Source organism: Leptopilina heterotoma, unplaced genomic scaffold (genome assembly GCF_015476425.1).
Source record: "Leptopilina heterotoma isolate Lh14 unplaced genomic scaffold, ASM1547642v1 Lhet_65, whole genome shotgun sequence".
NCBI lineage: Eukaryota > Metazoa > Arthropoda > Insecta > Hymenoptera > Figitidae > Leptopilina > Leptopilina heterotoma.
In genome coordinates, this window is record NW_025111152.1 from 5,182,213 (window position 1) to 5,204,388 (window position 22,176).

Sequence of the window (22,176 nt, forward strand, 5' to 3'; positions counted from 1 at the left end):
TTTAATTGAAAGAAGTTCAGAGACTTTAAAAATGGAGATGTTTTATAATAATAATATCTTATGATAATTTTCTATAATTTTAGATTTTTTGCCAAAGAATGGAGACTATTAAATAAGTAAAATATTTTTAAAGTGCACAAAAATAATAGAGCTAAATGCCATAAAAAAGAAGGAAAAATGTGGAATTTTAAGAAATTCGTTTTTTTGAATTTTTGCTATTTTTCCATAATTTTAGATTTTTTACCAAAGGGTAGAGGCTATTAAATAAGTAAAGTATTTTTAAAGAGCACAAAAATAATGAAGCTAAATGCCATAAAAGAAAGGAAAAAATGTTAAATTTTAAGAAATTCGGTTTTCTGAATTTTTGCTAAATTTCTATAATTTTAGATTTTTTACTAAAGGGTGGATACTATAAAAAAAATGAATTACTTTTGAAGAGCACAAAAATATCGAAGCTAAATGCCGTAAAAAAGAAGAAAAAATGTTGAATTTTAAGAAATTCGATTTTTTGAATTTTTGCTAATTTTCCATAATTTTATATTTTTTACCAAACGTAGAGGCTATTAAATAAGTAAAGTATTTTTAAAGAGCACAAAAATAATGAAGCTAAATGCCATAAAAAGAAGAAAAAATGTTGAATTTTAAGAAATTAGGTTTTTTGAATTTTTGCTAATTTTCCATAATTTTAGATTTTTTACCAAAGGGTGGAGATAACAAATTAGGTAAAGTATTTTTGAAGAGGACAAAAATAATGAAGCTTAATGATATAAAAGAGAAGAAAAAAATGTTAAATTTTAAGAAATTGGGTTTTTCGAATTTTTGATAATTTTTTATTTTTTGCTAAAAGGTGCAGACTATTCAAATAGTAATATTATACTTACCGAAATAGCTATTGGTAACTAATTATTAATTTTCCGGTCAAATTAAATTTTCGGCTTTTTTCTGATTTTCCAGATTGGTAGAAACATTGTTAAATGTATTGGTAGAAACTAAAACCCGTCGAAGACGGGTACGACAGCTAGTTTTCAATAATTTTAATAGAATTTATAGAAATATTCGCTAAAATATAAGAAAAGACTTCTCCATATAATAATAAATTATATATAAGGATAATACAAAAAATTGATATATTTAATAGATATGATATGCGAGTGAACATTGTCATAGAAAATACTTGAAAAGAATGGAAGTAAAAAAAGTTATCTGGGTCGGAAGTAACAAGAAGTATTACTAAGGCGAGAAACACTTCGTAATAGTCTGTCACGTTTCCGGCAACCATTTCCTAATGGGGATCTCGTGTCCAGTCAACTTAATAGACTTGAACTTTCATCAGCTTTTCCTAATTGCGAACATCACTCAATTATCAAAACTATAAATTGAAATATATAAACGCGGCTATTTTGCATAAAAATTTTAAAGAAAATTATTTTTTATATGGGTATAGTTAATTCTTTAGTGTTTTTTTATTATAATAATTAAGATATAAATAATATGTATGGAAACCTATAATAATAGTAATATATAATAGACTCATAATAATAATATAATAAATTATGTATATATTTTTTTACGATTTGGGACATTTACTTTTTTTTGGTTACAATAAGAAACATTTTATTATCCATGAAAATTTCCCGATTTGAAATTATATTTCAAGTGAATCATTGTCATTTTTTTTCTTTCTTTTGGATATAGCAATATCTAGATTTAGTCAAATAATTAATCTTCATGTACGCAGCAGCACTGCTGCAGATTATCACTCGACTGCACTTCGTAGAGAGGGCGATTAATCGTTTACTATTGTTTGTTAATGCATTACAATTTATTTCTGACGAACGCCTCATTTGTCATCCAGTTCTACTTACACCATCACTAGAAAATTGGGTAACGGTTACGATAAATTACTTGGGCACTTAGCCAGGCAACAATTGAAAGATAAATAATGTTGCTTATAGCAAGACAAATCTTCATTTTCCTATATAGATAAATTTTCAATTATTAATTATACGTCGTTAAGTAGAGATAAAAAAGTGTAATTAAATTTTCCTTAAATTTTAAAGGTTTAATAAAATTGATAAACAGTTTTCTGTTCACGAAATTGACTACTAAAATTGACAAATTTTATATTTTTTTTCGTATTATTCTTAGTTCTTAAGTTTATGTAGGTAAAAGTATGGGCTGTCAAATATGTATATAAATCTTAAAATATATACATTCCGAAATAGATCTAAATCTAGTTTTCTGTTTAAATTGTATTTAAAAATTACTATACTGAAATGGAAAATTATGTAAAAATCACATTTATTTAGTTAAAAATAAATTTTTTAAATATAAAAAATAATTTTTAAATTTTTTGTATCATGCTCACATTATAACTAGAATATTTATTCCTTATGTTTTGCCGAATTTTTCTGGAAAGTTTACAATTTGTTTAAACAATTGGTAAAATTCTAATTTTTAGATTGTTGTTAGTAACTAGTTACATTTGGCTTGGAAAGTTGTAAAATTCAGAAAAAATCGCAACTCTGTGTCTCAATTTGACAAAAAATTGAAATTAAACAATTGATAATATTATTATTTTTAGATTGTTGTTAGTAACTGGTTACATTCATCTAGAAAAGTTGCAAAATTCAGAAAAAAGAGCAACTCTGTGGCTCAATTTGATAAAAAGTTGTAAATAAACAATAATAACTTGTTTAAACAAATTAGCAATTACATAGAATAATGTTTAAAAAATTGTTATTTTGAAATTTATGGGTTTTTTTGGGCACTATAAAATATAGTTAATATTAAAAAAATGATTAAATAAACAATTTAGCACTATTATTTGAAGTCTTCTAAAGAGAAACAGAGTTTGATGAATAAAAAATATTAATTTTCAAGGATTCTATACTAGTTCTACGAAAATCTCAACAGGGTCTTCTTTCCCTGATAATTTTTCCAAGCCCGTTCTCTTGGCAGTAATTTAGCTAGAAAGTAGATATGGACAGCAGGAATCTCGATAATCCATTCATGCGCGTCACTAATTACATGACGGGGTATTCGGCTACTTTTTTATAAACGCCATCTCATTTACCCATATAAAAAAATAATAATATTAAGCTAGGGTAGATAACTGATTCCTAAAAATATTACGCCTTCTGTATGTCAGGTGGTACCAAAAATCAACGACGGCCTCTTCTTTTGTCACCTGACTCCTCTGCGAATACCAGAGCCGGTCGCGCTGCTGGCATTAAAGATATTGAATGCTATCAGCCCACCTATGATCACCTTGGAGGATATGGTTAAATCGACTTAAAAAAGGATCCTTTTGGACAAAACTCCAGCCACTCAGATCCCGTGCTGAGCAAGGGGACTAAACCATTTCCAATTAATGGTGGCTGACGAAAAGGAGATGTTGTTCACCTTAATCTCGTACTCTTCGAACACAAACTCGGCGATCTCCGCATTACCTTGGTAATACTGGACCAGGTTGCAGTGATCAGAGTTGCCGGATCAGAGTACCCTGCTTTGCACCCTCTGTCTCTAACCCGCCCTCGAGAGGTTTTCGATCTGGTCGGTAAGGCACTAATTTTCAACCGGCAGGAATTAATAAAATCCCTACCCGTCATGAACATCGTGCCTTCATAGAGCCATCCATCGAATCGTGGGTATGCTTAAGCCACCGCACCGTCTGCTACAGATAAATGGAATAAGCCTTGGGTGTATCTGGTGGCAACTTCAGCCAGCCTCGTACAGCTGATCTCACAACTATATCGACTCTATTTAAAAAGCCGATAACATGGCCACCAATCTTAAGATTGGAGATTAAAGATTGGTGGAGACAAAGGATCACCCTGTCAGACACCCCGTTTAGGGTAGATCCTATCTGAAGTCCAACCCTGCCACTGCAGAATCGTATAACCGTTACGATAAACACCCGCGACATGGTCCACAAATTTAACCGGGACATCAAATGATCTCATACATTCCAAAAGAAAAGGATATCAAAAAGCTAGGGCCAAATCTACTAGCAAGGATTTTATGAAAACCTGACACGATCAGTGATGGTACTGTGATCGGCCGGTACTTATCAGGTACATCCTCAAATCCCTTCTTTGGAATGAAGATCGTCCGCGACGCATGCAGGCATTGGAGACTACCTCTGCATCAATACAAATGCGATACAACTCACGAACGTTATATGTCGTTTTCCAGGGCTTGTGGATCCAATGAGTGGAAGAAAACAAAAAAGGGGTCTAGAGATTCCTCAAGAACTATCTCTAGAGTATTTCCAGCTTCTTCCATTCTAATCTCCCCACCCTCCCTAACCTCCACACACATATCCTCTACCATTCTTTTATACTCGACGTACCTCCTTCGTTCTTTAATAGACTCCAGGATCCTATGAGGAAATTCCGCCTGCAATACTGCGTTAATGGACCCAGCTCTTCCGTCTCTCTCCCACTTCACCAAAAACTCAGCCTCCCTTTTCGCTAGCATCTTCGATTCCTCAACTGTCCACCTCTCCTTCACGCACGATATTAACGCGTTCGTCCATTCTCTCAGGGTGTCTATGTCGAGTATGCTAACCCAGGCCTATCCGTGTTGGGAACCTCATCTCGCGGCCGGAACATTCAACACGTATTTTCGCATATGTAGCTTAATACCATCCGGGACAAACATACCTTCGCGCTTCCTTCGAATTCACATGGGAATCTCACGGGAACGAGGCCCATCATCAATAGTTGGGGGTGGTAAATCAGTGGATCCACTATAAGTATTTTCCGAGGCTTTTTGATTATCATTTCCAATTATAATTATAGTGCTATTTTGAGACGCAAGCCCAGCAAAGCATTTCATAGACTCCGTTTCCTCCTAAACGAGAGCTTGGGTGCCTAGCAGACCTTCGCTAGGTTGAGTACGGCTATCCAAAAGGAATCTACAAATCCATAAGACATATAGTCACCCAAGTACTAGCTTAGCATCAAGTGGGGTCGCTACTTCCCAAAAGGCAAGAGAAAGAAAGGGAGTCATAGTTACTCCCGCCGTTTAACCACGCTTGCTTGAAATTCTTCACGTTGACATTCAGAGCACTGGGCAGAAATCACATTGCGTCAACATCAGCAAAGGCTATCGCAATGCTATGTTTTAATTACAATTACATTAATTTAAATACAAGGATTCCTCTTGTCCGTGACAGTTCTAAGCTGAGCGTTGAATGGCGGCCGAAGAGGATGACCACGATGGCAGAACCATCGCGGAAGCCTCGCTGCAAGGAAGATACGCGGGAGGTCAAGGAACGGGACCGAGCTCAGATCCTGACTCCCGAAAGAGTCACTTTACCTCGCCCAGGCCCGGCACGTCAGCCAGGCCCGCTTCCCGACCAATCCTTATTCCGAAGTGACGGATCCAGTTTGCCGACTTCTCTTACCTAAATTAGTTTATTGACTGGAGGTTCTTTATCTTGAAGACCTGCTGCGGACATGGGTACGAACCAATATCCGAGTATAGGCGCGGCGCTTCAGCGCCATCCATTTTAAGAGCTAGTTGCTTCAGCTGGTGAGTTGTTACACACTCCTGCGGATTCCGACTTCCATGGCCACCGTCCAGCTGTCATATGCAACCAACGCCTTTCATGGTATCCCATAAGCGTCGACTTTGGCGTCTTAACTCTGCGTTCAGTTCATCCCACAGGACCAGGTCTGCTTACCAAAATTGGCCCACTTGACACTCTGATCCGAAATCTCATGGCTTCATAAATTCAAGCAAGCTGGAGATCAAATTCAAATCTGTAAAAAAAAATTAAAAAATGTCAATAAACAAATATTATGGATTTTATTGAAGAAAAAAGTTATTTCTAATTACCCTTTAAGCTAGATTAATGATTTGTTTTATATAGTCGCAGAAAGATACAAGGAATTAAGAAGCTTATATCCCGATTTTCTAAAATAAAATTTGACTGAAATATGCCTAATTGCTGTTTATAGTGAAAAAACATTTATTTAATGACTCACATATTTGACAGCAATGCAAAAAAAAGTTTGTTAATTAACATTAGATTATGAAAAACTATTAATCTGATCGAGTCAAAATTTTGTATACTTATTATGGGCCTCAAGAACTTTAATTTTCGAGTTAATTTTGCCAAGGGAAAGATAGATTAAATAACAATTAAATAAATTATTCAATATTTAAAATTCGTTTGACTTTTATCGTTTTTATTCTGTAACTCGCAAAGAATTTGTTGAAACATACCGTGCGACCTCTCATTTTTTAAGATATTCTCAAGTTCTACAACTTTTAATAATAGAATTTTTTCCTATTGGATAGGATTTATGTCACAAAATCGACCTTTTTGATAGGGTGCCTATCTCGATTATTATTATATAATATAATTATTTGATTCAAGTAAATATTTATTTGAGAACAGAAAAGTAATCGGTAATTTGAATCAAATAACATTTTTTTCAGTGTACAAAAATGAAAATAATTTCCAATTCATACTACCATAAGTGTCTTATTTCTTAAAAATACTTTGAAAAAAGTGAAGAAAAAATGAAAAAAGTTGTCAAATCTGTGCAACTAAAAAGTAGAAGTAAGGAAATAATCCTGAAAACAAAGAGAGAGATGGAGGGTAGGGGGAGGGTTTGGTGGGTAACAAGAGAAGCGCCATGGCGCCTGGCGTCCCTTCACCCTCTACCAATCAATAGGGACACCATGACTTGTCCCGCACGCGCATCTAACCCTCTACTGGCTCAGCTGACTTGTAATTAAGTCACCACGAATATCTTTAAATATTTCTAGACTGAAAGTCGCGTCGCTTTCCGGCGTCAATAAACTTAAATTTATCGATTACCTCTATTTCCGACAATAGGAGCAGAAAAAAAACAAAGCGAAAGAAAAAATCTCTTCTCACAGAGATTTCTTTTCAAAAGAAAAACTCTTCATTGTTCAAACTTTTCTCTACTGTTTAAAAATATTTCTTCCTTTAGCCCCAATTTCGTCCTGAAAACGCCATACAGAATAGTCAAAATTTTAATTCAGCACATTGACAATTTATCTTAATTTTTTTTACAAGTTTCAAAAGATTTTTTCATTTAGATTTTGAATTCAAAAATAATATAAATTAAATATTACTAAAGTTTCGAACGATATTTTTTTACTTCTTGTATTTTAGTTATAGTAAAACCGGTCATAATAAAGGTCAATACTTTTAAACTTTTGTTTTAATCTGCATTTTTATATTATAAAATTAGTTTGTATTTTTTAACAAAAAATTATTTTCTATATTTTAAAAAAATTAATTCTTAATTGAGCAAATATTTAATTTAATTTTTTTTTCATTACAGTTTAGTAATTTTTAAAACATGTATTTTAAATAAATAAAAAATTTATATAATTCAAGTCAATAAAAAATAAAGATTTGATCATTAATTTAAAAGTAATTATTTATTGAACCACAAAACAATGTTTATTTGCTTCTTTCAATAAAAAGAAAGAGAAGAAAAATTTTATTGTTTCAAAAAAAGTTTTTCCTAAATATAGAAATGAGTGTTTTAATGTGTTAAGAGAGTATTTAAGATCTGAGAGAAATAGAGAAAGGTCAATTAAATTTATTTCTTTTTTCCTCATGACTAAATAGTGAGAGTGATAAAATAATGCCGAGAGAAGTTTAGGAAATAAGGTCAAAGCTACACGCAACTCACGTATAAAAAACGAAAGAGTAACTTGTCACAGACGACAAAAAGGGAAACTCCAAACCTTTAGCGGTATTTCCTTCCCCTTGCTTACGTTATCTTGTGGGCGTCGACTCTTTGTGCCCCTTGAACATGCAAAATTGAATCCGTTTAGTGTTTCCTTTAACTGAAAAATAAAACTTCATTGATTTTTTTTCTTTTCAAATTGAAAAACTACTTTCACCACCGAGGCGGAAAAGTTCTATATAGAATTTTTCTTTTCTTCTCTAGATATAATTTTACTAGAATGATTCCATACAATCATTTTACAAAAACTTTCAAAACTGAAATGAAATAATTTTTTATACTCTATTCGCTTCATGCCTTTTGTGAGCGAATTTTCGTGTCATCTAGGCGGCAACTTAAAGAACTATATTATTTGCGCGAAATTAAAATCAAATTTAATTAGTTATATTAATAATATACATAACTAATTATTTTATCTTTATTATTATTGTTATTATAAAGTGTCAGGGATTTTTATTAAAAGTACTGGAAAAAATTTAATTTTCAGAATTTAGGTATAAGAAAATGTTGAATTTTGGAGTCTTTTGTTTGACACGTTTAACTATAAAATTACCAACAATTCTAAATTTATAATACGAAACCTTCAATTTTTCCTATTTCTGACAATAATTTCTTCTTAAATAACTTAATTCTTGAAGAACTATAATCAAATTATTGCTTATTAATTATGCAATAAATAATTTTACTTAAATATTTCAAAATTATTTGAATTCTAAAAGAGTTGCGTTTACAATTTTTATAAATTAATGAATTTCGAAAAGTTTTAATTTTAAATTTTATAAAATGAATTTAATTATAAATTTTAAAGAACTTAGATTTTTTTTAAATTGTAATAATTTAAATTCATCTAAATTGCAGATTGCAGAAATTCAATTCTTTCAATAGTAATAAAATTCTTCTTAGAAATTAAATTATTTTCAAAAATTCTATTAAAATTCTTGGCAGAATTTCAGTTATTTTAAAAAATTATTCTCAATCTAATGATTTTCAATATCTACTATTCTAATAAAATTTTCCAAAAGAATTGAATTTTATTTTTAAAAAAATTTTTTAATTCTATACAAGTAGGTATAGTTAATTATTTTTATGAATAATTAAAATTTCACATGAATTCAATTATTTACAAATTTTTTATAAATTTATTTGCAATGAATCAATTATTTTCATAAATAATAAAATTTTTTACAGGGATTGAATTATTTTTTTAAGTAATAAAATTCTTTTTAGAAATTCAATTATTTTCATCAATAGGGTAGAGTGGGGTAAAAAAGCCATTTGAGTTTTACTTAAAAACTATTAAGCCGATTTATCAGCTGTTTAGAATATAAATACTATTAGGTAATACGCAACTTTTGAATCTAGTTTGAATGTTGTACCTAGATTAATATTGTTTTTATTGTAATTTTAATTTTTTGTTGCTTTTTTGAAAACATTTTGGTGAACTTTTCAAACATATTACAGTCTGATTAAGTGAACGAATAATAAAAATAAATGTTTGTACATAAGGAGAAAAGCATACCGAAAACGTATACAATGTTAATTTTTGGAAATTGAACTGAATTAACAATTTATTTTTGCTTTTTTTAATAACTAGTCTTGGGTGTAAAAAAGCCAGGGCAAAAAATCCATTGAATATTTTGTGAAATTCACTTGTTTTCTATTTAAACTAACCTTCTTATTTTACAAAATTTCTCGTGTTTATTTAATAAAATAAATTAAACACGACGAAAAAGTAGTTCAAAGTGCATTAAAAAAATAAACAATGAATAAACGGTTGCAACGAAATATGTTATCTGTGGTGAAACTTAAAGAGAACTTCTAAAAAAGGTACGAAAAATTGGCAGTGCAAATCGAAAACAGGTAAACTCTATATAATTTTCAATTTTGCTTGCTAAAAACTCTTTCATAATTATTAAAATATTTTTCAAATAAGACTATTTGTCATATAAATAAAGGAAAACTATAAAAATACCTAAATTGAGAACATGTTTTGCTAAAATCGTAGGGTGGCTTTTTCACCCCACCAGGTGGTGCAAAAAAGCCACTTACAGTGCTTCCGTAAAACTCTTATAACTTAGTCCTTTCATGAGATAAAAAATATTTCCGTCAAGAATTTTCAAGCTTAATAACTAAACTTTCAATAACAATTGGAAATTTGAGAAAAAAATTTTAAATACAGATTTTACAGCATCAAAAGTAAAAATGTGGCTTTTTTACCCCACTCTACCCTAATAAAACTCATAGCAAAATTTCAATTATTTTCAATAATTTAATAATTTACTAATTATGATTACAGATAAAGAGTAAAAATTGAATTATTATTTAAACAATTTTTAAACAAATTATTGTTGCTATTTACCAACTTTTAACATAATACGCCTAGAAAGTTGCAGATTTTTTCCTAATTTTATAATTTACTAAACTCTATATGATTACAGATAAAGAATAAAAATTGAATTATTATTTAAACAATTTTTAAACAAATTAATAATTTGTTTATAAATTGTAATCTGTAGTCAAATAGATGAGTTTAGTAAATTGCAAAGTTAGGGAAAAACTGCAACTTTCTAGGTGCATTCTGTAAAAAGTTGGTAAATAGTAACAATAATTTGTTTAAGCAAATAAAAAATTCATTGTAGCATCAAAATATATTGTATTTTTCAAAAGTAGATAAAATTTTAATTGTGGATAGAAATTTTGTTTGGTTATTTAAAAAGTAGTTATGTTGTAAATTTTGTTTATTATAAATCCATAATTTATTTTACTCCCAGCTGAATAAACTCAAGCTTTCGCCCTTCAACGATAAATAAAAACGAATAAAACGATTTATAATAAAATAATAAAATAATAAAATAGCTTGGGAATACCATCTATTTTTTATTTCTTTGATTCAGTTAATTTAAGAATTGGAATAAATCACATACATAATTACATACACAGCTGACGTATGCGACCTTTCCGGCAATGGGAAGATGAAAGGTAAAAAGGAATTTAGAAGAAGAACACATAAATTTAAGGTACTACTACACTTTAGAAGGCTCTTAAAAGACCAAATTTAAAAAAAAATTTTCTCAGGTCTTTTATTATAAATATTTAAAAAACTTTTTTGTCTATATTAGTAAATAATTGGAGAATAAAAATAATGGTTTGTTTTTCATTTTTATTTAATATAATCTGCAGACAGCATTCAGATCGAAACTCCAAAAAGTTAGTTGTCCCATTGCGGACAGTTTATCTCAAGATTGACAAATCGGAAACAAAAAATCCAAATTGCTTTTTAAAAAGGAAGGTGTCTTGCATAGAAATCCTCCACCAATAATGAAAAATCGACTAAAATAAAAAATAGCAGATGTTTCAATAATTTGTTTAAAAATACACTATGTTTTTCAGTATTTTTCTAGTCTGCAAAAATGTTTTTTTTTAATTTTTTGACCATTTTCTGGTAAATTCTCACACAGGATATGCTAACAAACAAAACGAGTTATCATTTATTAAAATCGGTTCAGTATATTCAGAGATAAACTGTCTGCAATTTGAGAAAACGCTATTTTGAGAAAAAAGCGTTTAAACTTATATGTATCGTTAGAGGCCATCCATAAATTAGGGGAGAGTGGGGCAAAGGCGATAGGTTTACATTTATCGATGTATATTTTTTAAATTAAGCAATTAATTTATGCGGTCTTTGTTTTTCATTATTCTAAAACTAATCAACAAGAAATTTTAATAGTAGTTATTTAGTATATTATAATTATAAATACATTATTTAATGAAATTTAAAAACAATGCAAAAAATGCCTTTGCCCCACACGCTGGGGCAGCGACGTTTTCGCTTATATTTCTAAAAGAAAGTATTTATAAGCCCTAAAAAATTAACAAGTGATATTTATTAGTACAATATTTACGAAACATAAGGTTAACAACATATTATTAAAAGAATTAAACTATTTAAATAAGAAATAAAAACTTTTTGTGATTTTAACCTTATATTTTGAATTAATAAGGAGAAAATGGGAATATTCAATTGTTTTTAACCAAATTATGTTCAATATTGCCTTTGCCCCACATAACAAACTTTTTTTTACTTTAAATTTAAAATATTTAGATACAAAATTAAACTAAAACACCACGCCAGTTGTGTAGAGAAATATTTAATTTATTTACATGTTACGTTTTTAAAAATTAAATACTTAAACTTATGTTTTAAAAAATAAAAGTTTGTTCAGTAAAATTATCATTTTATTTTTGCAAAACAATTTTTTTGTTATATTTCTTAAAATATTTGATATTTTTAGGTTTTTCTTTTTTTAATCAATTGGTCTTATTGCATTGCAACTTAATTTTTAATACCAATTGGAATAGACAGAAAATAAAAGAGATATTTTAAAAAACGTCTTTGCCCCGCATAGCGCCTTTGCCCCACTCTCCCCTACCTAAAATGCTTTTGCAAATTAAAACCCCACCATTTTTTTTATTTCAGACACTGTTACATACATTAGCACCAATGTTTCTAGTGGTCGTAACAAAAAGCTGGACCCGACCATCCCCTTAAAGACTTACTTAATTTGTCAATGACTTTTTACATTAATTGAATATTTTTTGAAAAATTTACTTTTATTTTTTACAATTGGTTATAAATACTTTAGGAGGTGTTTTCTAAAGTCATAAGAAGTTAAAAAATACAATAAAAAAAATAAAATTTTTTTAAATTCTAAAGTGTAATAGTACCTTAAATGGTCACTTACTTTTATAAAATTTTAATTGTTAAAGATGATTGAAGTTGAAGTTCGAACTGAAGTTGAGGTTGGATTGTTATAACTTTTAATGATTTTAATTTTGAAATTAGAATGAATTTAAACTTCAGGAATTTTAGACTTGAACTTGAAACTTAAAGAACTTGAGTCTTGAAGAAGATTGATTTGTGACTTGAATATTTTTAAGAGAGTGTCAATTCCCACTAGCAATTTTCTTAAGGGAAGAAAATTTAGGGAAGAAAATTTAAAATAAATATTGTAGAAAGGGAAAAAAGAGGTTGGCTATTTTAGGATTGGTTTAAGATAAAGAAAATGCATTAAGAAAAGGGCCTGATAGGCGAATTTTGGGTTCGCTCTATTTTAATCAGTTTTAAGCGTAGGAGGACCTTTAAAAAAGGGGCTGAAACTTATCCTTGCTCAACTTCATCTTCCCTTCCAACTCCAATTTTACAGAAATAACAAAATTTTTAAATTTAACATTTTTTCTAAATTTTACATTTTTACATATAATAGGGGAGAGTGGGGCAAAATGGGGTACCTTTTTGAAATTGGCTGTTTACAGAGAACCAAACGAATAAATCGATTCAGCTAAACTTCAGAATTCTTCTTTGTACACTTAGCTTTGAGGAAATTATGATAATAGCGGAGAAAAAAATTTTTGAAAGAACTTATATCGTATTTTCTGAGAAAGTGCTAAAATCCCATTTTGCCCCACCCGTGGGGCAAAATGGGGTGGCATCAAATAACTATACAAAACATTGAATATTTTTTCAAAATTCATTAAATTCTTGTTGTATGAGATTATAAATACAAACACAAAGTAGGATTCTTCATTATTATGAAAAAACAAGTAATATTTATTAGAATTTAACAAAAAATCATGGATATTGCAAAATGTCGATATATCGATAATGAAACATCGATAGTATAAATGCCTCGAAACAAAAATATCGATTCTTTTGCAGGAAACCTTTAAATATGCATAATATAATGTTTTTAAATAGTTTTAATGAAACGGCGTAGCTTCCGGCATGCCCCACACTTAGGTACCCCATTCTGCCCCACACTGCTTATTAAAACAAAATGCAATGTTTACAAGTTATTGTAAACAATTAAACAATCTATTCTATTAGAAATTACTCTAGAATAAGTACTGAAAAAGATCCAACACTTGCCAAACTAAATGCATTATCCCAAAAAGTTTGATAAGCACTTTAATTTTGAAAAAAATTCATATTTTTTTTGCCTAAAACTTAAAAGTTGTATAACTTTCAAAAAAAAATTTTCTTTGGAATGTCTTCATAATAAATAACAGTTTCTTATCAACATGAATGATATATGTCGAGGATAAAAAAATTAAAAGTACCTATCATGGAAAAACAGAGGTACCCCATTTGACCCGCCTACCCCATTTTGCCCCACTCTCCCCTATATGGTTGTTTATAACAATTAATTTAATAACTAGCACAAATAACGCGCGCGTGAAGTTTCTTGTTTCACTTTTAACATATATATAACAATAATGTAATTTTTACATTACATGTCACATGAAAATTAATGAAAGCGTGAATGCCAATGAGACGATAATGAAAAATATGTTCCTTACATTATTTTTAACTTATTAATTATCAAAAATAAATTACATTTAATTACAATTAATTATTTATTTGTTATTTTGTTTCTAATAGTTTTCTAGTCAAAATTAATTAATATTATTTTCATGTCATTAACATTCAAAAATTCAATTATTCAGAAGAATTCTACACAAAATCACTATTTTTCTAAATTTATTTAGGGAAATCAGGAAAAAGTCAGAAAATTTTGTCAAAAGTGCTGGAATAATATTCAATTTCAAGAATGCATAAAAAATTCTAAATGTTATTCTTCAGCATTGAAAAGATTTTATATATTTCAAACTCTTCCTGTTTTTAACAATAATTAGACTTTACAGATTTAAAATTGATTTTCTTAAATAATTTAATTTTTGAAAAACTATCGAGAAAAAATTATTTTTTATTAATTATTTTGGAATAAAAATTAAAAAAATAATTGAATTTTATGAAATTTGTATTCAAAATTTTTTTATAAATAATATAAATAAGTAGTAAATGTCACGCCCGCCAAACAAAGTATTTAATTTATTATTATTATTATCATTACTCAAAAGAAATTCGATTATCTTTACAAAATTTCAATAAAAAATTCTTCGAAAAATTTATGAAAAATTACAAAAATGTTATCTTTTGAAATTATTACAGGTGACAGCTAAAAAAACGCGCGTGTACACTGAGAGAAATGGATAGTCAGATTTTGATGTTAAAAAGATGATGTTACACGATACTATCATTATGCTACTGCCAACCATCACAGATGCTAAAAAAATATAGTTATGCTACCCCTTACTACCAAGATGTTACTCCTGATGATATTGATGGTAACGGTGACTATCTAGATAGCTGTCTGTATACGTAGCATTAAAGATGGTCACCCTAACCACAATTATGTTACCCACTACTATAAATTTCTCTCCGTGTAGTTTCTCCTAGTATTAATAGATAATTAATAATAATGCCTATTAACAATAAAAACTGGTACTTAATCACTTAACTACTTAATCACAAAAAATAATTCAAAAATTAAAAATAAAATGTTGTGCAAAAATTATGATTATAAAATAGAAATTATGCATATTTATTTATTTAGTAAGAAAAATGAATTTCGTTAAAAATTGAAATTTACAAAATATATCACTGCTTTGCTAACTTTGCATAAAATTTCATATTTGGGCCTTCAAAAAATGAATTTAAGAATGTTTTGATCAAATTTTTTATCACACTTAAATTTGAAGAAATTTTAATTATTCAATAAATTATTTATTTTTGCATTTAAATTATTTAATTATCTAATAAAAATTTATTTAAAAATGAATTTCAGTTAAAGTGCGACATAATAATTGAATATTAAAAGCATTATAGCATGAATTTTAAGAAATAATTAAATTTTAAAATGGTTCCAAATCAAATTCTTTAAAAATTTGAATTGCTTCCTCATAGAGGAAGGATTGTATTAGCAAAATTTTCGATTGTGATTTTTTGACATATTTATAAATTTTTTTTCGTTATAATACCTAATCTTTTAGTACTTTATGTACGAATGGGCACTGCCCGTATAAATGTTCTAAAAAAATAAAGAAAAATTTCGACATATTTTGACCTCCGAAGTCCAAAAAACGGATTTTAAAAATTTGTCCCGATGTGTGTGTGTGTGTGTACTAACATTACATTTGCCTCAATATCTCAGAACAAGAAAGAGCTAAAGGCCTCAATTTTGATCTTAAATTGTAGGTCTCCCCGGGGGACATAAAATGAGAGTATTTTCATCCCGATTCATAAAGTTTAACTATATTTTTTTTTGCATTTTTCATTTTGTAAAAAAACGTTTTTTGGCCATAACTTGAAAAAATGTTAGGGCACCTATAAATGTTTTTCTTTAGTTTTATAGAGTTTTTCAGACGCATCTTTTGAGCCTTCATTGAACATTTTTCGTTTATATTAGCCAGAGATATTAAAGTTTTAAAAATCTAAATTTTTCGAAAATAACACTTTTTTGAAAATTTTGTTGAAAAATATAAAAGAAACTTTAAAAGTTTCATTACCAACTTGTAGAGCATTAAAAAAGGCTTCGATTGACCTATTTTTGAACCTAATTCGGTCAAAAATTACGAATTATTGGTATTTGAAAAATCAAAAATTGTGGAAAATATAATTTTGTCAACATTCTTGTTTATGTGTAATTATTAAACTATAACCATCTTATAGAATATATAAAAACATATTTTTTGGACCAAGATTTAATGATTTTTAACTCTTTTATAAAAATTAATTCTTATATTTCAATTATTATTATTTCTATGAGGAAGCAAAGTGTTCATGAAATGAACATTAAAATTATAAAAATGTACCACTTGGCAGCGGTTTTTTTCATATTAATAACTAACAATTCTGTAGAATTAATTATTTTAAAAAAGTTTAATTGAATTTTTTTCTGAAATTATTTGAAGTATTTATTTTTTATTTCGTATTTAGTTGAAGAATTTCTGAATAATTTAAATTTCGTAAACAAATGGATTTTAAAATTCTCAAAGAACTTTTTCAAAAATTATTTAAAATAATTTATTCCTGCACAAAGAAAAACTGAACTCAAAATGAGTCGTAAAAGTGACTCATTATGAGCTCCAACAAAAATGAACATTTTAAGTTGCAACAAAAATGAGTCCGATTTTTTTCTGTGTGTGGGAAAATAATAATGATTAAAATTTATTTAGAAAAGAAGTTATTGATGTTTTCAAATAATTTCAGAATTAAAGAAATTTGTAAATAAATGTAATGGAACATTTTTTGGATAGGAGTATCTAATCATTTTTAGAGTAAATCAGAATATTCTTTAGAGTCAAGGAAGAAGTCAAAATTTTGTCAAGTAATAAAGTTTTTCATATGAAAAAAAAGAAAATATTTCACAGGATTTACATTTGTTAATTTTCTGAAATGTTTGTTACAAAATGCTAATTTTTTAGAAACAAAGGAAATAATGAATAATATAATAATATTAATAATTTTTTTAGATTAATAAAAATATTTTTGAATTATTTGAGAAATAAAAATAATATTATTAAATTAAAAAAATAATAACAAAATAAAAAATTTAATATTATCTATCAAAACATATAAAAAACAAAAGCTTGAATTTCGTTAAAAAATCGTTATTTTATATTTTATTTCTATTTTCTATCAAAACGAATAAAAAACAAAAGAATAACCATCTCTAACTTCAGGTATGGACAGACTGGACAGAATGAATACGACGATTATTATAGTTAATAATTGTTATTATTAACATTAACAACAATGCAATTATTAACTAAGTAATAGTTAATTCATTATTATAGAAAATGCGAAGAAAATAACATTATTTAATAATTATTTGGTTAATTTATAAATATTTATAATATTCGAATGTTGTTTGTTTAACAATTAATAATTATATTGAAGTTAATAACAATAAAGTTGTTAATTATTTAACAACTTGACCATTGTTTCATTAATTAATAATTACCTAATATAGTACTTTTACATAAATTGGTTATTTAACAATAAGCTATAGATAATTGTTTAAACATTCCATTTATTAAGAACAATTTGTTTAAAAATATTCTATTAATTAATAAAACAAATAATCAAAATTGTTATTCAATAATTTCAATTTTTAATATTTTAACTGTTCAACAATTAATTCTAATTATTGTTAATTGTTTATTGTTAATTATTTGTTTATTATATTCAAAACATCAAAATTAATAAATTAATTTATGTCAATTTTATATAGTAAGAAAAAATTTTAATTTTATTTAGTTGTCTAAGTTAAATATTTTGTTGAAAATATGTTTTTTATCCCACATGCACAAAAATGGCGCTTTTAGATAGCTGACGACAGGGAGTAAAGTCACTCATTTGTTCGACCATATGAAAATGGCGTCCATTTTCTCCCAAGAGGCAAACATAACAGCTGATTCCATGCGTTATTTTTGCCCATGGGAGAAAACGGCCGCCATTTTCATACAAGTCGAACAAGTGAATGACTTTTACTCCCTGTCGTCTGCTATCTGAAATCGCCACTTTTGTGCATTAGGAATAAAAAATATCGTAAGTAACATGGGAATAAAGGCAGCCAATTTGTTTACGGTGATTTTTGTGACACGAGTGGAGGTCGAGGGCGCCCTCGACCTCCACTCGTGTCACAAAAATCACCGTAAACAAATGGCTGCCTTTATACCCTTGTTGCTTAATATACTATTTGTATAAAATATAGAAATTCCGAATATTTTAAATATGACGGCATCGTTACAGGACGTTACAGTGATATTTGAATTCATATGTAGGAATTTTATTCTAGAAAATATACACTAGATGTTATGTATAAAATCATTCTGGGAAAATTCTATAAATTTTCTTTGACTGAGCTCAGACCTGTTTTCAACTTTTACCTTCTTTCCAAATTACTAATAAATAAACAAAGATTAATTAAATTTCTGCCATCCCTAATTTCTCATCAGTGGAGTAAATAATTATTCTCCATAAAAATGTTTTAAAAACTAATAAACGGAAATTCTTTTTTCGTAATAAAATCCGTATTTAATGAAGTACAATTGTCAATGCAATGTAATTTATTCAAGCGCAGATAATTTAGAAGAATGAACGCAAATTGCAATTGAAAATTAATTGGTTCACATTGGCGTTCGTAGATTATTTCCGCGATTATGTCATAATATACTTATCTGCTTTTATGTAACATTGTTAGCTAATACGAAATTAATCATAATTGGAACATTTTCGAATTAGCCTCAATTAACAAAATTAATTAATTGGATAAAAATTGTAAAATTGTAATTTTACTTGTAGTTTTATTAATTTTATAAATTTTTTATACTTATATAGTAATGTGCTTTTGAGTTACACTGTTCGAGAAAGTTCTAAAATTTGAGAAATCGACCTAAAGAACGTGGTACTTTTTAATTTTATTATTTAAAGAAAATAAATTAGATTCAATTAATTTAAATTAATTATGTGTTGAAGTTAACGATCATTATATTATTTATTATTAATTCAAATTAAGTCTTTGTATGTTTTGCTACTTTCAGTCAATAAACGTGAAAAAAACATGCTCGCATTATTTTTCTATTTCTTTTCTTATTTATTTTTAGTTTTTGTTATTTGCAGTGATGTGCAAAAGTTTTAAGAGTTTTAAAATTAGTTATTAAAAAACACTTTAAGATTATCAGTTGTGACAACCATTTTTAATATAATTTTTTTTAGAAATTTTAAAGCGTTTTATAATAATTAATTTTTTAAATATTAAAACTTTTGCATCCTTACTGCCCTTTTTCATTATATTTTTAGAGTTGTTCACAAAAAACTATTTTAATTTATTTAATATTTTAAGATAAAAATTGTCGGCAAATTAACATTAAATTTCTAACAGTCACTAAGAACATTCGGGAGAAAATAGTGTTTTTGAAGATTTGAGCAAGTTGACTGGGACGAGATCAACAAATTAATTACTTAATTGAATTTTATAAAAATCGAATTATTATTTATTTATTAATAGGTATTATTACTTTTTATTAATTTCAGTTACTGCACGTTTTTTACTAATTTAAATTTAGAGACTAAAATTGACAATTAGGTTATTAAAAAAAATTTAACAATACGTATTCAATAGTAACCTCGAGTAACCTCTTTTACAAATTTTACTTCTGTGAATATAATTTTGTAGAGATGTAGTGAAATCTTGTAAAATTTTAATAAAGTCAGTTGTAATATAAATTTTTATCCGTATTTTATAGTAAGGAAGGAATGATACACTTTATATGGGTGAATTCATGTCATTTCGTGGATTGTATATTTTGGATGATATCGAGATTTATACGTGTGTACGTATGGCAGACGTTCGGAAATTTTTTTTTAATACAACTCCAACAGGCTTGAAATGAATTTCTACTTTAAGGGGAAGTCACAAAAGTAGTGATTTAAAATCAATTGTTTCCATCCACCATGTCGATCGTAAAATAGTCCGGAAAAAGTGATAAAAGTTAGGAAAGGCAATTGGATTTATTAATTTCATGAATCGAATCACTTTTGTATTGAAGACAATAAATTTCAAACTAATTACACAATTGTATAACTTTTTGGTTGATCAAAAAAAGAGGGAAAAAAAATTAGTGCCATTCAATGTGTAATTAATTTTAGGGATGATTAAAAAATTATAATTATTTACATTTTTGTTGACAACACTAAAAAAATTTAATTTTGGAGAAATTACAAATAATTGCAGAAATTCAATTATTAAAAAAAAAAAAATTCTTCTTATAAAATTCAACTATGTTCAAAATTTGAAAAAAATTTTCGTAAAAATCCCAATTATCTTTACAAATAACAAAATTCTTTTTAAAGGTTCAATTATTTTTATAAATGTCATAAAAATTCTTGTCCTAATTTCAATTATTTTCAAAAAATTTTATAATTTCAATGATTTTTAATATCTAAGATTTTAATAAAATTTACCAAAACGAATTCAATTATTTAAAAAAATTTTAATAAAATTGTATCCAAACATTTAATTATTTTCATAAATAATAACAATTTCACAGGAATTCAATTATTTTCATAAATAATAAATTTTTTTTAAGGAATTCAATTATTTTCATAAAAAATAATTTAAAATTCTAGAAAATAATAATTGAATTAAAATGATGAAAATAATTTTGATGAAATTACAGTAACAATATTCTTATAATATATTCACCTATTTATTTTATTATTTTCTTTGTATATATGTTGCTAGTCTAAATAATTATAGTGCCGAATAATTTTCGTTTGTTTTTTGAAAGAGAGAGAGAGAATTTCATTGAATGCTTCCTTCTGCGTGTTTATTATAATAATGTGCCACCTCCTTAATGCCAAAGAGGTGGGCAGAAAATTTGTGGTTCGTTAAACAATGCACTCAGCAATTTCAGGTTGAAAATGTGCATAGCGTGACGAAGGACGAGAATGCAACAAGTCTTCCCATTAATAAGCAGCCCCTGCTGAGCTCTCTGTTGCCTGGAGTAACACACAAGGTCAGAGAGCATATAAAAGACAGGGTGGCTTTAGTCGCTTGCTATTGTTTACGAAACCTTGAAGAGAAGAGGGAAATACTTACCTAATCTTGCAAAAAAAAAATATTATTTTATTCCAAAATTTTCTTTCGAAACTATATATAAAAAAAAATTTTTTTACCCAAAAAACTAAGCGCCACTCAATAATTCCGTAAATTTCACTTTTATTTAAATATTACGTCTGACTAAAAATGACTTTTACTCCTAATTCTCTTTTTTCTTACTAAAATTGATTTTTACTATGAAACTTTTTTGTCTGACAATAATTAACTTATTCTACTGAGACAGATATTATGATTTCAAAAAATTTCAAATTTTAAATGCTTTAATACTAAATAATTTATAAAAATTGCTACTGCAACTTTCAAGATTTCAATTAGATTATTTTCTAGAAATTTTAACTAAAATATTTCTTAAATCCACTTGTTTACAAGACAATTTCATGAAATTATTTCTTTCCTGATATTTTAAAATTTACTTTTTCTAAAGCTTTATGGGGAGAGACCAGTGAAATTTTAACCCTTCGATAATTACGTTGTTAAAAGGGGCCAATTATATAAAAAACACTTTTTTGAAAATTTTGATATTTATTTAAAAAAATTTCAACCAATTAAATTTTTCTTAATATTTCGAAGCATATTATAATTTAAAATATCAAAATTTGTTAGAAAAAATATTAACCACCCATAAACAACAAAAATTTAGATGAGTTGAAACTTCACCAGTCCCTCCCCTTAATTTTAAACTTTTTGAAATTCAATTTATGTTAATATTATTAATATGAATTTAACATTTTAAAATATAGAAATAGTTACATATAAATTATGGTAGAAAAACGAATTGATATTAATATATGCAAAATACGATTTTTTAAAAATTTATTTTCTAAGAAAAACAGAATTTTATTTATTTTATTGTCTCGTTCTATTTAGAATTAAAAAATTAATTCTTAGAAATTTTGTATCACTTT

General features: G+C 27.3%; 2 protein-coding genes across 2 annotated transcripts in view; both read left to right on the plus strand.

The window, feature by feature from the left end:
• Positions 1-22,176, plus strand: part of LOC122509938 (two pore potassium channel protein sup-9) — a 366,618-nt gene that overhangs the window by 251,360 nt on the left and 93,082 nt on the right. The gene's annotated exons all lie outside the window — the stretch shown is intronic.
• LOC122509996 (odorant receptor 94a-like) overlaps positions 5,201-22,176 on the plus strand; it is a 33,824-nt gene continuing 16,848 nt past the window's right edge. Inside the window, exon 1 of the mRNA XM_043624362.1 lies at positions 5,201-5,382. Within this exon, the coding sequence (XP_043480297.1) occupies positions 5,201-5,382 (182 nt within the window). The remainder of the gene's footprint in view (positions 5,383-22,176) is intronic.